The sequence below is a fragment of the Paramisgurnus dabryanus genome, chromosome 12 (genome assembly GCF_030506205.2).
Source record: "Paramisgurnus dabryanus chromosome 12, PD_genome_1.1, whole genome shotgun sequence".
Classification (NCBI taxonomy): Eukaryota; Metazoa; Chordata; class Actinopteri; order Cypriniformes; family Cobitidae; genus Paramisgurnus; species Paramisgurnus dabryanus.
This window is the reverse complement of record NC_133348.1, coordinates 34,879,736-34,897,328: the sequence shown is the minus strand read 5'-3', so window position 1 is coordinate 34,897,328 and position 17,593 is coordinate 34,879,736. Positions and strand designations below refer to the sequence as shown.

At 44.4% G+C, this 17,593-nt stretch overlaps 1 protein-coding gene across 1 annotated transcript; it reads right to left on the bottom strand.

Moving 5' to 3' along the window:
* Nucleotides 1-15,138: 15,138 nt before the first annotated feature.
* LOC135750099 (uncharacterized) lies at nucleotides 15,139-16,328 on the bottom strand. Its single transcript, XM_065268869.2, has one exon. It carries the CDS (start codon nucleotides 16,203-16,205, stop codon nucleotides 15,267-15,269), a length of 939 nt encoding a protein of 312 aa, XP_065124941.1. The 5' UTR covers nucleotides 16,206-16,328; the 3' UTR covers nucleotides 15,139-15,266.
* Nucleotides 16,329-17,593: the final 1,265 nt, after the last annotated feature.

The following is a 17,593-nucleotide window of genomic DNA, read 5'->3' as shown; positions in this document are numbered from 1 at the left end:
TTGGGGGACTCGAACCCTCTCAATTCAACTGTCCAACAGATATTGGGGACTCGAACCCACAATTCTGTTCTTGGCCGACACTGTAGGGTCTTAGTTACCCATATTGGACTCAAACCAATTCAGCTGTCCCCTTTTCTTATGGTAAATATCAATTTAAATTACCAATCAGAAACTCACCCGATTCACTCCATCTGAGTTGTCTTCTTAGCTTCGGATTCCGTCAATCCCGAGATCACCAGCTGAGGAGACTTAAATGCCGGCCTGGCGAGGAATTTTCACCACCCAGGACTTTCTTCGAATTCCTAGAACTCGGCCGTCGACGGGCTTTGGCATGTCTCCTCCGCTGTTGATCACTGGATGTGTTGGAATCCGGCTCGAAGGACCAAAATGTCAGGTTTAAAATACTTATGAACCTTAACAAAAATAAGACACACTCAGACCACGAATAGGGTAGTAAATATTCTGCAGGGAGAACCCAGATTGAGATGTCTCTCTGCGGACTGTATTTATTTAGGTTCTAATCACAGGGTTGGTTCATTCCAAAGGTCGAACCTAACAGACCTTCACAATGGTAACAACATCACACATTTTTCTAAGTCTAGAAGAATAGGATTATCTACATTCTACCAAAAACAAGATAGTAACTTGATGATGTAGCTTGAATATGCAGTAATCAAAGGTCGTATGATAACAAGGTAACATTCTACCTACTATTTCACCTTGGCAGTTTTTCTGAGTAGCTAAATATGATTCTAAGCAAAGGATTATACATTCATAAATGGTAACATACAGGGCCGTGCAGAGACCATTGGAGGGGCAGGTGCTCAAAGAATAAAAAGGGCACTTTGCTCGCCGACACGCAAGCACACAACTGAAACAAATAATAAAGTAATACAGAATAGAAAGATGATAAGTCTAACGTTTTTCTTTATTTTCCTTGCAAATAGAGTGAGACAGAAAAATCTATATAGACTGAGTTTTATATCTATATATTTATGCATTTGGCAGCAGCTTTTATCCGGCGGCAGTGGCCTAGTGGTTCATGTAGGTTGTCTACAAACCGGAAGGTTGGTGGTTCAATCCCCGGCTCCACTGGACCAAGTGTCGAGGTGTCCTTGAGCAAGACACCTAACCCCAGCTGCTCCCGACGAGCTGGCTGGCGCCTTGCATGGCTGACACCGCCGTCGGTGTATGAATGTGTGAGTGAATGGGTGAATGTGAGGCTAATTGTAAAGCGCTTTGGTCTGTTAAAAGCGCTATATAAATGCAGTCCATTTACCATTTATCCAAAACGACTTACAGTGCATTTCATTTAGTGTTTGTGTGTGTCAACACAGTATATGCAGTTTTGAAATTATATGATATTATATATTGCATTGTGACATTAAGATATTATTACGTTTACAGGCTTGTGTTTTTGTTATCATATTTAAAATATAATTCTATTCCATTCTAATCCTGTTCGAAATTTGTATACAAAGAGAGTAGCCTACATATTTTAGTTTTGAATCGTGTTTGTGTTGTGTTTTTGCACACTTTGATGCCTTGATGACAGGGCAATAAAATAATAACATTCATCTCTCCTTTCATTCATTTCATGAAGCCTCTAGTACTTTCTTTATTTTCAGGTAAACTAAAACTGGTTGCAAAGCTGGAGAGTTTTTGACTGAGTTAATAATTTAGCACGAGTATGGCTATATTACCCAATATCAGCTCACATTGTCTTTTATCAAAGGCGAGTCCAGGAATCGTAAATTCAATGTGATACAAAAATTAAGTGTTTTTACCGTATTCATCGGATCTTGCTATTCCAACAAACTCCGCGTGACAAGTGGATGACATTAGAACAGCGCGAGAGCGATTTGAAATCAAACTCCTCCGTATGATTTCCCGAATATTTCTTGCGGTACTTTGATGTCATGTGCGTTTCGGTTCTTGCATTGCTGCGTGAAGTTGAGCACACCTAAAAACTCGAGACAGCTACCTGTATGAACTTCCGGCAGAGAACGTCCCTGCGCTAAATGCGTGAGACTTGAGAGCCCTGTTTGCATCTAACGTTCTAGAGATGTTAATACACACACACAGCAATAAAGCTGTGCATGCTCTCCTCACGTTGTTCTTGTAAAATAATAATAATATAACAAGCATACCGCTTCGGTTCAATGCCGGCTCGAGGGGGATCCTCCCTGGACTGCGAGTGCGCACCGTGTCGTGCACGTGAGGGCGCTGCTAGCGCTGTGAGCTTTCCCTAAAGAGATTGTCCAATAAAAGGTCAATACGTCATCATGTGACTAATTTTATTTTGCGGCTAAATTATTTTTTATTAATTTTACTAATAGTTAGATTGGGCAGGCCTTCACAAAAGGGCATTTAATTACAAAAAAAATGCCTTGACAAAAAGGGCACTTTGGTCATCCAGGGGTAAAGGGGCAGGTGCTTGGGCACCCGCCCCCCCCCCTCTGCACGTGCCTGGTAACATAATATATTCAAAAATGTCATAAGAAATACATTTTCTCCAACAGTATCCATTGGTGGTAGACTACTTTTCCCATTTCATTGAGGTAGCTAAACTCAAATCTACAACCTCATTAGCAGTACTGGAACATTGCAAGTCTATCTTCGCCAGGCACGGCACACCGTCCGAGGTCATGACAGATAATGGACCCCAGTTCTCGTCTGAATGCTTCACTCAATTTGCAATACAGTGAGGGTTCACACACACAACTTCTAGCCCCAGATACGCTCAGAGCAATGATGAGGCTGAGCGAGCTGTGCGGACGGTTAAAGGTCTCCTCCAGAAAGATAAAGACCCATATTTGGCACTCATGGCTTACAGAGCCACGCCACTCGCCAACTTGTACAGTCCAGCACAGCTATCAATGTGCCGGCAGCTCAGAACAACAGTTCCAGTCACTCTGTCATCTCTTTACCCAGGCTGGACTGACTTAACCAAACTTAAAAAGGAGAAACAGAAAAAGAGACTGAGATTGAGCTGGGACTTCAACAAAAGACACAGGGCTCAACATCTCACAAGACTGACACCAGGCGATCATGTTTGGGTAAAGAACACAAAGGAGAAGGGGACAGTAATAAGACAGACGGAAGCACCAAGGTTATACATCATTGACACTCCCAGAGGGAACCTGTGCCAAAACCACCTCATCTCAAAGTTCAAGTTCAAAGTTCAGTTTATTGCCATATAGTCTGAAACACACTTGGAATTTTTTACAGCCAGTCATGCATGGATGTAATGTGGCAAACGAAACATTAAGACAAAACAAAGATAAGACACATAATACACAATCATATGAAAGGTGCTAAATGTAATAATGATACTTTAACTAATACTGAATAATAAAAGTAGGAGTAATAGAAACAATAAAGTGTAAAAAGTGCATTCAGTCCTGAAAATAAATTGAACTGTCATTAAGCAGCCTGGCGACTGTGGGAAAGAAGCTCAGGCAATGCCGGGATTTAGCAGTTCTCGGGAGCCGAAGCCTTCTACCTGAAGGGAGCAGCTGAAACATGGGACAGCCTGGATGAGATGGGTCAGCCATAATTTTTCTTGCCCTTCTCACAGCCCTGATGTTGTGAAGGGACTCCAGAGAAAGTAGAGAGATGTTGATCACTCTCTCTGCCGAGCAGATCACCCGCTGCAGCTTGGTCTTGTCCTTGGCTGCTGCAGCAGGAAACCATGTAATTATGGCTTGTGTGATAATGGATTCAATGATGGCAGAATAAAACCGGATTACTATTGGCCTGGGCAGCCTGAATTTTTTCAGCTGTCGCAGAAAATACAACCGCTTGTGGGCCTTTTTCATGAGGGACATGATGCTCTGACTCCATTGAGATCGCGGGAGATGGTCAGCCCAAGGAAACGGCAAGACTACACAATGGTCACTGTGGTGTCCCCCAGCATGATGGGAAGGGGTGGATCTGCATTCTTCCTAAAATCCACCACCATCTCCACTGTTTTCAGAGCATTAAGCTCTAGGTTATACCTGCGACACTAGCTCTGCAACCGCTCTTTCCTCCTCCTGTAAGCAGATTCATCCCCCCTAGATATGAGGCCCACCAGGGTGGTATCATCTGCAAACTTCAGGAGCTTGACCGAGTGGTGGAGAGAGGTGCAGCTGTTTGTATAAAGTGTAAACAGGGCAGGGGAAAGAACGCAGCCTTGTGGGGAACCTGGTAGACCTAAAGCTGGAGATACACGACCCCAGCTTCACCCGCTGGGACCTGTTGGTGAGAAAGTCAGTTATCCATTTGCAAGTGGAGACTGGTACCTGCAGCAGGGACAGCTGGTGCTCCAGGATAGAGGGAAGGATTGTATTGAAGGCCGAGCTGAAGTCCACAAACAGAATCCTGGCATAGTTGCAGTGTCAAGGTGTTCTAAGACATAATGCAGAGCCATATTCACTGCGTCCTCCATAGATCTATTGGCTCTGTAGGCAAACTGCAGGGGATCCAGTGCAGGATCTGTGATGGACTTCAAATGGGCCAGAACGAGGCGCTCCATCACCTTTATTGGCAGGAAGGTAAGAGCGACAGGTCTGTAATCGTTTAGGCCCAAAACCTTGACCTTCTTGGGTATAAGGATGATGGTCGCCGCCTTGAAGCACGCTGGGACATGACACAGCTCCAATGAGATGTTAAAGATGTGGGTAAACACCGGTGCGAGTTGTTCAGCACAGTACTTCAGGGTAGACGGTGAGACAGAGTCAGGGCCGGGTGCTTTCCGAGTGTCCTGGCTCCTGAGCAGTCGTATCACCTGCCTCTCAGTGACAAAGAAAGCACTGATGGGCTGGTGAGGAGGGGGGATGGGGGAGGTGGTGAACGAAGAGGGAGGGGACAGAGATGGAGAAACAGGAGGGTGAAGCCATGGTTGTGGCCCAGGGGGGACTAGAGAAAGTGATGAAGATGGCACTGTCTCGAACCTGCAGTAAAACTCGTTGAGTTTGTTGGCGAGGGGGAGGCTGCAGGGCATCGGTGGGGACTTGGGTCTGTAGTTGCTAATTTTCTTCAGGCCATTCCAGACGGAGGAGGGGTTGCCATCCGACAGCTGCAGCCTGTCTGTATAGCGTTGTTTCGCCTCTCGTACTGCTTTGGCAAATCTGTACTTAGCCCGTTTAAACAGATTGTCATTTCCACTATGTCTGGCCACCTCCTTTTCCTTCCTCAGCCATTTAAGCTAAGGGGAGAACCAAGGCTTGTCATTGTTATAGATCTTTCTGGAGTGGAGAGGGACACAAACTTCCCCACAGAAGCCAATGAATGATGTCACGGTATCAGTGTACTCATCCAGGTTGTTGTCAGCTTCTAGGCCTGCCCACTCAAAGGCCTGGTAACAGCCCGATCCCTCAAGGCAAGCACGGAGTTGCTCGCGTTCTTCACTGGACCACACTCTGAACTGACTCACTACAGGTTTAAAGCGTTTTAATTTCTGCCTGTAACTAGGTATAAGATGGATGAGGTCATGATCACTGTTGCCCAGCGCCACACGCTGGACCAAATGATAAGCCTGCCTGATTGTGCAATAGCAGTGGTCGAGAGTATTCACTCCCTTAGTAGTGCATGTGACTTGTTGCCTGTATCTAGGAAGCGCCCAGCTAAGATTTGCCCCATAGAAGTCGCCCACAACAATATCAAAGATGTCTGGGTGCTGGCCTTCCATACTCATTATTTGTTCAGCCAGTGTGTCTACCGCTGCGGTGACGTCAGCAGATGGTGGAATGTAAACACACACGAGTATAAATGAGCTAAACTCACAGGGGGGATAGAATGGATGACAAATGGATCACTACTCATTACTCATAGGCAAGATGGCGCCGTTGTATGTGGCATGCCGTCTACCTGTTGCGTTGTCTGTCTATGTTTTTACACTTATGCTACTACTAATAACGGGTTTTTTTCAACATACCTCTTCTCTGCTGGTTTATGACCGTTCTCAGCTGTTATCCATCCAAGCTACGGTTGAGACCCTCTTTAAAAAAGATCACAAAGACTCGCATTTTCCTCCACCACCACTGCTAGAGGATATTCCGTGCTGCCTGCGGCGACTTCCCTTCGTCATCAAACGATGTAGACGCTTCAGGAAGCGTGGAAAGCGTGGCGGTATTATTACCAGACTAAAGCGTAGTCTTGGAGCCCAGAACTTCATTAGATCGTCAAGACAAACTACGATTGAAATGAAGGGGCGGAAAATTTTGTGGTGGTCGTGGGAAGCGCTGGGTAGTTGGCTTGTACCGGCTATACCTGACACAGTGGCCACTCCAGGCCGCGCTGCGATGGTTCGGGTCTACGCGAGAGGGGTTAACCAGAAAAATCTTCGACCATTAACCTGTGAACAGCGGATGACCGGCGGCGAAACGCAATTGAACATGGCGTTACTAAATGTACAGGCGGTTGGAAGCAAAACGTTTATCCTGAACGATTTTATGGCAGAAAACAAGCTGGACTTCTTTTTCTTGGCTGAGACATGGCTGAAGGTAGATATTTCACCAATGTCAGAACTTTTGCCGCAAGACTGTTTGTACTTTAACACGCCGCGAGAAACCGGGCGTGGAGGTGGCATTATGACTATTTTTAAGAACGTTTTTAAATGTCGACAAATAATGTTTGCACCCTACAACAGTTTTGAGCTACAAGTATTTCAAATCATGTCAACAAATCCAATCACTATTGCATTGGTATATCGCCCACCCAAGGCAAACAAAGACTTTATCTCGGAATTCTCGGATCTTGTAGGTAGACTGACAACGCAGTTTGATTGCTTTTTAATCCTTGGAGACTTGAATATACATCTCTGCTGTGCTAAGGATGCAATCTCAAAGGAGTTTGTGAATGTGATGGACTCGTATGACTTAATACAATGGGTAAATGGGCCTACTCATCGATTGGGCCATATGTTAGATCTGGTTTTATCTCATAATTTGCCCATTCAGGACCTAAATGTCGATGAAGTCCCTTTTTCAGATCACAAATCAGTGGCTTTTAATCTGTGTCTTACTAAGACCTTAATGAGGCCTCGGACAAAAAAGCGGACTAGAAAAATAACACCAGCGACGAGTGGCGAGTTTGCAGAGCTTTATGATAGAAAGTATGCAACCATATGCTCTGAAACTGCACTTTGCTCTCTAAGAATTGAAGAACATCTATTGCAATTTAAAACAGTCTGCTCTGAAATTGTTTATGTTATTGCTTCTCTAACAGTTAAACATGTTAGGCATATTTCTCCGCCATGGGTAAATGATGACATTCGCAAGCTTAGACGGCTGTCTAGGCAGGCAGAGAGGAGATGGAGAAAATCTAAAATTCAAGTACATTTTGACCTGTTTAGAGAATCTTTGGTTACATTTCAAATGGCCTCAAGGGAAGCCAAGCACAAATTTTATTCTGAGACTATTTTAAAGAATGTTAACAATCCCAAAGTGTTATTTGACACAATCAATGCGGCTATAAATCCGATTCAAAATATGCATCCAGACTCCTTAACTATCACCTGTGAAGAGTTTCAAAGATTTTTCCAAGGGAAAATTGCAAACCTCTGTGTCCATATACCACAGATGGGAGCTGATGTTTTTTTGCCATCACCATCGACTTCCCCCAGGGACTGGAGTGACTTTTATCCTTTGACTCGGTTTGATTTAGCAGATATAATTACACATTTAAAACCTTCCTCTTCAAAAGATGACATTATGTCACCACGGCTTTTTAAGCAGATCGCGGATACTGTGGTTTTTAATATTATGAACTTAATTAACAAATGCCTTAGCCAGGGCATTTGTCCAGTTGATTTTAAACATGCGATTGTGACTCCTTTGTTAAAACGGCCAAACCTCTCTATGGACGACCCAAACCACTTTAGGCCAATCTCAAATCTGCCATTTTTGGCAAAGGTGTTAGAAAGAGCTGTTTTTAATCAACTTCAAGACCACCTACGGTCAAATTCTATAACTGAGGTGTTTCAATCTGGCTTTAAGTCAAAGCATAGCACTGAGACAGCACTGGTGAAGGTGCTTAATGACATTTTCTTATCTCTGGATAAAGGGGAAAATGCTGTATTGATGATTCTTGATCTCAGTGCTGCATTTGACATGGTGGACCACAATATTTTACTGCAGCGTTTGGAATCCTGGGTTGGCATGAAGGGGAATGTCCTTAGGTGGTTTAAATCATATCTTGCTGATAGATCTGTATCTGTGTGTGTAAAAGACTGCATGTCCAGGAGGTCCCTGTTATTGTGTGGGGTCCCCCAGGGTTCTATTTTAGCTCCTATTTTATTCGCCTTATACATGCTACCTCTTGGTTCTATTTTTAGGAAACACAACATGTCTTTTCATTGTTACGCAGATGATGTTCAGATGTATGTTTCGGTAAAACGGTCAGATTTTAATGCATTCGGCAACTTATTGGGCCCTATCTTGCACCCAGCGCAATTGACTTTGTCAGTGACGCATGTATCATTCGTATTTTGCGCCGGCGCACAGCGGGTTTTTCCCTCCACAGAAGCACGTCGGCAAACTAGGGAATGAACTTGCGCTCCCTGGGCGGTTCAGCGCAAAAAAAGAGGCGTGTTGCGGCGCAAACCATCCCTGATGCTATTTTGCAGTTTCAAAAAACAATTGCGCCACTGACCAGAAAAAAAAAGTTTAAAGTCAGTGGCGCGTTGCGCATTGTTCATTATGCTATTTTAAGGGCGCATGCTTGACCATAATGTATAGCGTGCACAACGCGCATACACTTTGCTTATCTAATCTACACAGATGCAACAGTTATTTTTGCAAATCATAAATTGTTACACTTAAAAATATTAATACACGAGATAAGGGGAATCATAGTGGTGAGCATTGTGGTGATAGTTTTTATTTATTCTCATGCAAATAACGATTAAAATATTTTCATAAGTTTGTTGTGTGGCTGTATTACGTTTATTTTATGTAAATAATAATTAAAATGTTTTCATAAGAAACCTTAATGTATATGAACTTGATTTGTAAGAGTACTTTGGGGTTGGACCTTGCTTGCGTTTCTTGGGTCCGATTTCAAAGCCCCCAAACCCTTTCAGCGGTGAGGGTGGACGCAGCGATGTCCTCTGCCGGCGTCTGTGTAGAGGCAGATCCACCTCCCGTTACACGGCGTGCCCGATTTATGCTGGCGCAACGATGGGGATGCCAGCTGATGAGACAATTGTGGATATTTCCTCTCACGCCTGTTTAACCTACGCTGATTTGGTCGGGTTTCTCCTATCCCCATACAAAACAACTTCTCTGTCTTTGACGTGGGTCTCCTCAGCTGTAAACCGCTCCTGGCGTACCCCTGGTAAATCCGTCATAATAATAGCAACCCGCCATGGAACTTGCGCCCTTGCGTTTAAAGGGAATGTTGGATAGCGTTCTGATTGGTTTATTTGACGTTACGCCCAAACCACACCTATGAATAATGAACCTACTTCAGACCAACCTCTTATTGGTTTGCGCCCGGCGCAAGAGTTATTTCTCACGCCGGGAAAATAGAAACAGCGCCCAAGATCCGCCCACAAACTCACTTGCGCGTTGCGCTTCGCACTTGCGTTTCAGATCGTTAAAATAGAGCCCATTATCTTGTATTCAGGAGGTGAAAGACTGGCTGGCAGCTAATTTCTTAAAGCTAAATGAGGAGAAAACGGAGGTTATAGTTTTCGGTTCCAACTCTCAGTTAGTCTCTAAACGACTAAAAGAAACCCCCCTGGCAGCTGCGATCTTTGATAAGGTTAAAACCCTTGGATTTATCTTGGACTCTGAGCTAAAAATGGACAAACAAATCAACTCTGTGATTAAATCAAGTTTTTTTCACTTAAAGCTTTTAGCAAAAACCAAACCATTTCTATCTCCGGCAGATTTTGAGAGAGCTATTTCTGCTGTAATTTTCTCTAAAATGGATTATTGCAATTCACTGTATGTTGGAATTGATAAAAAAGCTCTGACACGCTTGCAAAATATACAAAATGCTGCAGCCAGATTGATCAAGTCAGCCAAAAAAATGGATCATGTTACACCTTTATTGTGATCCTTAAACTGGTTGCCAGTCCAGTATAGAGTACACTACAAGATCATTGTTCTGGTTTTTAAAGCACTACACAATTTGCCAACATATTTATCTGAGTTATTGTCACAGGGTGACATTTATAGAGCGGAACCGAAATTGGCGAAACTCGGTTCCGCTCGAAGATGGTTTCCACCCAGGCCATATTGGACGACGCACTCGCTCACTTCCTGGTTTCCAGGGCAACGCAACCAGGGCTTTACGAGCCACAGGTGAAAGATATTATGAAGCGAAGTGTGATTGGAGGCTGTGTGAGAGGGAAACAAATAAATAGCTCTGCAGGAACACAAAGGAGGCGCGCTTGACACGAGAGCGATCGACACGGGTAAAGCTCCTTTTGCCAAAGGCAGAGCAAAGACACGCGCCTTTTGAAGAGCCGAAGGCTCTGTTGATCCGGGCTGCGCTAGGAAGCGCGCGGATAGAAGACGGAGCCACAGGGGTCGAAAGAAAGGCAGCTGTGGATCTTTTAAGGGAGCACCCCAAAAAGTGCTGATGTGTCGATTGTAACTGTTGTGCGTTGTGACTGTTGTCATTTGTGTGGGTTCACTCGACGCGCTACTGGTGGCGGTCGGACTCTCTCTCTCAAGTTGAAGTTCTACATTGGAAGTAAGTGTAAGCCTTAAGGGCTGAAAGACGAAGGCAAACTACGCAAATGAAGATACATTAAGAGGAGAAGAAACGGAGTTGTGTGAGTACTAACTGTGAAGAAATTGTGGAAGCATTTGGAAGAGACATACTGTTGCAGCCTCGACGTTGCTGGTCGAGGGGATTAGAGAAAAAGGAGAGAGACAAACACTTTAAAGTGTCGAGTGAGTAACCGTATTGTTGTACAGACACTGTGTATTTACTAACCTGTCTTCTAGCAAATACCTCCGGGAAAAGGAGAGCGGCCCTACCCCTAAGGAAGCGGGGTGGGTGAGCCGAGGAGATTTTGGTTTGAAGCCAGCCACAGTGACGAGACCACCACTGAGGCAGCGAGATCCATCGCCAATCGGACTCGGGCAAAGTGGGCGAAGACGGGCGTCCTTTGTGTGCACACGATTGTGGTGGGTGAGTCTTTGTGCTGTGGAAACTTTCACTTTAGCGTGGTGCTGTGTATTCTGCTGTGTATTGCGGTGTGTGTCTTGTCAGACAAACACCCACCTTCATACCTTTTGTCTGGGAGAACGAAGAGGCTATCGGCCCTGGTGGAACATTATTATACTGTACGTTGTGAGTGTGCTTCTAGCTACGAGTGACGGAGTGGTGCCCTGAAACGAGTCCTGTTGAGACATCTGGGGGTTGCTGAAGAGCGGCGGTGAAGAGCTGGGAAACCAGTGGATATGTGAGTACGACTAGAGAATGTCATTGTGGATATTTTGACCTACGAAATACTTACTGTGCAGAGGACGTGGTGTAGGGAATCCCGCCCGTCCCGAGGTCCCTACAAAGGGGCGCCCCTGTCCGGTGGAAGATCGCCTTATGGTGACGTGAGAGGGCAGCGCTCTGCCTTGGTGGACGGTGCGACGTGTACACCCCTCTGTGGCTAACGCGCCCGTCGAGAGGGTTCGCCCCCGACGTTGCCTGGGAAACTACATGTCCCATCTGACCCATTGAGAGAAATCCAGTACCGTAAGTCCGCCCAGCTTACCTGGTTTCAACTAAATAACCCCCAGGTCTGTTATCCATTTTTGAACAGGAGGGCACCGCACCCAGCTGCTGTCTGTGGAGAGAGAGAAAGAGAGAAAGTGAACGCCAGAGAAAACGAACAGAACAAACCTCATACTTACCGTAGGCTGTATGCAGAGAAGAGGTGAGAGAGCCAAGTCGAACTAACTGTGTCTTGTGTCCCAGCTGCTGTCTGTGGAGAGAGAAAGAGAGAAAGTGAATGCCAGAGAAAACGAACAGAACAAACCTCACACTTACCGTAGGCTGTATGCAGCGAAGAGGTGAGAGAGCCAAGTTGAACTAACTGTGTCTTGTGTCCCAGCCGCTGTCTGTGGAGAGAGGAAGAGAGAAAGTGAACGCCAGAGAAAACGAACAGAGCAAACCTCATACTTACCGTAGGCTGTATGCAGCAAAGAGGTGAGAAAGCCAAGTTGAACTAACTGTGTATTGTGTCCCAGCTGCTGTCTGTGAAGAAAGAGAGAGAGAAAATGAGCGACACGAAAAGGAACTGCGGAAATCCAGCCTGTGGAAATGACGAGAGCCTGAAGAGGCCGTTATTTTAAGTTTCCCTTTTTTCCCTCCCCTATTTATTATTTTAAGTAAATTAAATAAAATGCATTTTAATATTATGCTTACTTTGTGTGTCTGGTCATTGGGGTGGCTTTGGGAACCTCCTCGAGGTGGAGAAAGGGGCGTGACCTTATTAACGTCTGGGTCCACCCCTACCTGTGACATTATTGTCTGTGTACATCCCGCCCAGGTCACTGAGATCAGAGAATTTGAATCTCTTGGTGACTGTAAGAACAAATTCAAAACGAAAAGGTGACAGAGCGTTTTCTCGAGTCGGTCCCATATTGTGGAATGAACTCCCCTACATGATTAGGTCAGTAAAGTCGCTGGCTGTGTTTAAGTCTCTGTTGAAGACACATTTATTAGAGGTAGCATGGGGGCCAGTCGGAAGCGACTTGGCCATTGTGTGAAAGTGTGAAAATCTGTTGTTGTCTCTTGTTTTTATGTTGTCTCTTGTTTGTTTATGTGTTTTTAAACTGCATTGTTTGTATGTATGTTTTTTAAGTGTTTTAGCTTGTCGTTTGTGAAGCACCTTGGGCAACTTCTGTTGTATTATGTGTGCTATATAAATAATAAAAACAAACAAACAAAGGATACAGAGGGATTCCAATTCAATGGAACAGTGTTGGCTAATCACTGTTACATCGGAACACCAACGATTGTTTACAAAAAACAATAGTCCACCACCACGCAACTTATTTACTGCCGCAATGTCTCTGTCCGCCCAGAACGAAGAGAAGCCTTCCAGCTTCACAACCTCGTCGGGTGTAGCTGGCGACAGATGAGTCTCCACGAACGCGAAAACAGCCGTTGAGTGAAATTCCTTGCTCTTTGCTACGAGACACTGGAGTTCATCCATTTTATTGCAAAGAGAATTCACGTTTTCGAGGAATATACCCGGAAGAGGCATCCTCGCACACCAGAGAACCAGCTCTCCTTCCCCGCTGCCTTCTGACCCACCGTATAGCACCGGCGAAGAATTCGGTACCTCTTACAAGAATATCCAGAATGTCCGTGGAACGGGTGAGTAGATCAGGGTATAAATCCGGCGGGGTTAAACCCCTGTGATGCATAAGTTCCTCCGTTGTATAGACACGCAGGAAAAACACAGGGGTAGTGCAAAACAAACAAAACACACAAGCCACAACATACAGAGAGGCTACGGCAGCCATGGGCGGCGCCATCTTACAGTAGTCATGTACTCACTGTCAGGAAGTCAGTGCTATGCCAGTGGCGCCAGCAGCGCAGACCATCCTACTAGAGCCAGAGCAATCTACGGGTCAGCCAGTGAGATCCGATAATGCAGAGCAGGGCCCAGTTGAACCATGCAGTTCTGAGCCTCTGGCACGTTACCCTGCAAGAGAGAGACAACCTCCGGGGTACTTGAAGGATTTTGTGGTTAAATTGCAGGTACTCCTGGAGAGACTGAGTGATTTCTACGAGGCAGAATGAACCCCCACACTCAGTAGAAGGATCGGGCAGTCTACCCCACCTTCTTAGTTAAGAGTTCAGTTAATGTTCATTAGCTTATTGTTCTTAATATACCATTGGATGTACAGTTCTACATTAATATTTGAGAAAAAGACAACGGGTTATATTGCCTTAGGTATAGTGCAGAAGTTTGAATTGGTAAACACTTAGCCTTGGATATAGTCTCTTACTGTACAGAGGGGTTAGTTAATCTGGAGTTATATGTATCAGTACAACTGATCTTAGAAAGGAGGATGTAGTGTTTTTTTGTGTAGATTTTATAGGACACATGATGTGACGTTGCCCCCTTGTGGTTAGGTGGGAGAAGTGGAAAACCTGGCAGAATAGTCATGCTAATGCTGAGTTTACACCAACCGCGTTTCGGGCGTCAAAATCGCTGGAACAATTTGGATGCATTCGCGCGTGTAGAGCAGAGTAGACGTGCGGAAAAAGCAAGCATTTGACGCGCGTCAGAGGCAAACTCCGCTTCTTGTGGGAGGGGCAAGTGCTATGCGGTTGTCTGTTTGCAAGATGACTGATGTTGATTGTGCATTTATCAAGAGAGTTACCAGTTTGTATTTGGTAACCTTACTATTGGGGGAAAATAAACGACGCGGGTCGATAAACGTCATATGACTCAAAAGGGAAATATGTATTACAATTACCAGGTTGCCCAATGTCCTCACTGACACTCTTCCAAGCGAGGTTTTTTTTTTTGCCGGTCTCCTCTATAGAAATTAGAACTTGTGTGGTGTAGCTCCGGGTGACTGCTTACGGACAATATCAAGCATTGGTTAAATGAGTGACTCTGGGCGGGGCTGTCACCACAGCAGCAAGCAGGTTCCTGATTGGTTAACGCAGCGCGAAATTCCGCCAAAGCTAAAATATTCAACTTGGGCGTCAGCCGCAAATTCGCGTGAACCGCAAAATGCACAAAAAGCACCATTCGCGCGTACCGCGCACAACGCTCAATTGGCGCCTTCCGCGCCGCACGCCTCTTTCGCACCGCGGGACCTCTTGACGCGCGGCAACGCGTCTTCACATTGAGTTAACATTGAAATCACTCGCGCTTCACCCCTCTACCGCGGTTGGTGTAAACGCAGCATTAGAGAGCACATGTTGGACCTGTATCTCTCTGTTTATTTGTTAAGTTAGAGACACTTAACTCTACAATATCTATGTGGAAAGATAAAGAGTGTTTGTGTCATGCCCACTATGATAGGATAAAAAATTAAGCAGCCTGGAGAGAAATCACGCTGGAAATTCAAATGCCAGGTACTCATCCCCTTCGTTTATTCATCTTTTATGATTATATTATGATTATATAAATTCATATCATGATTATAGTGACCAAAGTTATCACGGTTATCAATATTATCATGGTTTTGTTAAAATGAGATGGAAATGTTCAAAAAGAACCGATACACACACTGAAGACATTTGAACAAGTTTTATTTTTACCATTACATGGTTAGTGTGTAAACAGTTTTAAGGCGCTATGATGATTTCAGTGAAGTTTGTTCTTTAGGATGTTTCTTCTGATGATGCTGAAGACTTCCAAAATGAGTGAATCTCTCTCCACAGACAGAGCAGATGTAAGGTTTCTCTCCTGTATGAAGTCTCTGATGGGCTTTTAAGTTACCAGATAAAGTGAACGACTTGTCACACTGAGAGCATTTGTAAGGTTTTTCACCTGTATGAACTCTCTGATGGTCTTTTAACTGACCTGACCGAGCAAACGTCTTGTCACACTGAGAGCATTTGTAAGGTTTCTCTCCTGTATGAAGTCTCTGATGCTTTTGAAAGTTTGACAATTGACTAAAACTCTTCCCACAAACATTACAGTGATGAGGTTTTTCTCCAGTATGAAGTCTCTGATGGGCTTTTAAGGAAGCTGAATAAGCAAACGTCTTGTCACACTGAGAGCATTTAAAAGGTTTTTCACCTGTATGAATTCTCTGGTGGTTTTCTAAGTTTGATTGTTGACTGAAACTCTTCCCACAAACATGACAGTGATGAGGTTTCTCTACAGTGTGAATTCTCTCATGGATTATCAGCTGATGTTTATTGCAGAAACGTTTATCACAGTGTGAACATTGATAGAGTTTCTCTTTAGAGTAAATATTCTGCTGTGATTTTAATGAACCTGAATCCCTAAAGTGATGCGGTCTCTTATTGGTGTGTAAAATCATGTGCGTTTTTAAACAATGTTTTTGTCTAAATCTCTTCTCACAGTGAGGACATTCGTATGGTTTTTCTCCTGTGTGAATTCTCTTATGAAAATCAAGACTTTGTTTGGTGCTGAAGTATTTTCCACATTCAGTGCAGTAGAAAGGCTTTTCACCACTGTGTGACCTCATGTGAACTTTTAAATTTGAGGAAGAGACAAAACCCTTCCCACACTGCTCACAGTGAAACTGCTGCTTCTTCATCATCTTCTTCTCTCTGTGCTCTTCTGATTTAAGTTTCTTCTCTTGTAAGGTAGTTAAACTGATCTCAGATCTGGTGAAGAGTTCATGTTCTCTGTGTTTTCTCTCATGTCTCTCTAAAAGTCTCTGTGAGCTTGTGATAAAGCGAACACCACCAGTTCGCTTTGAGACGTGGGTATGTCCCAAAATACCACAATAACAATGGCCCAAACCGTAAGAGTACTTTCGTACAAGGTGAAGTTTATTTACAGTGTATGAGAAGATAACCAAAAGTGATATATTTATATTTACAAGTGCAGACAAAAAAAACAAAATACCAAATAAATAAACAAAAAGGCAAAATAATGATGAAAACGTATACACAAGCAAATATCAACAATATATCAAACAACTTTTCTCCACTTCCACTCACTTTGGTCGACTTGGTAAACAAGTGCTTTGGATGAGTCTGGCCTCTCTCTTTATAGGCCAGACTCCTCCCCTAAATCGGGAGCTTAATTCACAGGTAAGTATAAATTAATTAAAACCCTCCTTCATCTTCAAGGATTTTAGAATACACATATTCATTTAAACATAAAAATAACATTTATCTTTTAAAAGATAAATACACATATTAATACATAAATCAAACGCAATAAACACTTAACATTAACATACACAAAATAACAATACCCCTTTAACAAAAATAAATGGACTCGCCAACCTTCGGGTGTACTGCGCCGGCGCGGCGCACTTTGATGCAACAATAAGCGAGCGCCGCTCGATCGCTCAGGTTTGCCGGCACAGCGTGTCAGTCCGAAGGCAGCTAACCAAAACAAACAAACAAAACAGCGTGGGTGCAAAGACAATGTATGTGTATGAAGGGTCCAAGTTTTGGATGCTAACAGAGGGGAAGAGTGGTGTGAAAACATGTCCATGTGCCATCAGAGTGTGCGTGCACTCACAGCTTCGACAGCCGGGGAAACGGGATGGATTATGAGAGGTAAGTGAATGCGATGTGTGTATGTGTGTGTGTGTGGTTGCCAGTAATGATTACCCAGCTGGGAGGGCTAGTTCTCCTCCGTCACATTATCCCCCCCCTCTCTAAGCCGCGCACTGGCCGGGAACCGAGACAGGTAGTCGGCGACCACGTTCTGCTTTCCAGGACGATGCCGCACCTTGAAATTATAGGGCTGTAGGCTGAGGTACCATCTTGTGACCCTGGAGTTTCGGTCCTTCATGGAGTGTATCCACGTTAATGCCCTGTGGTCTGTCTCCAAGTCAAACTCCCGTCCCAAGAGGTAATATCGGAGACTTTCTAGGGCCCACTTGATGGCGAGGCATTCCTTCTCCACTGCAGAGTAACGTGTCTCTCGTGGCAGCAGTTTCCGGCTGAGGTAGGTGACAGGCCTTTC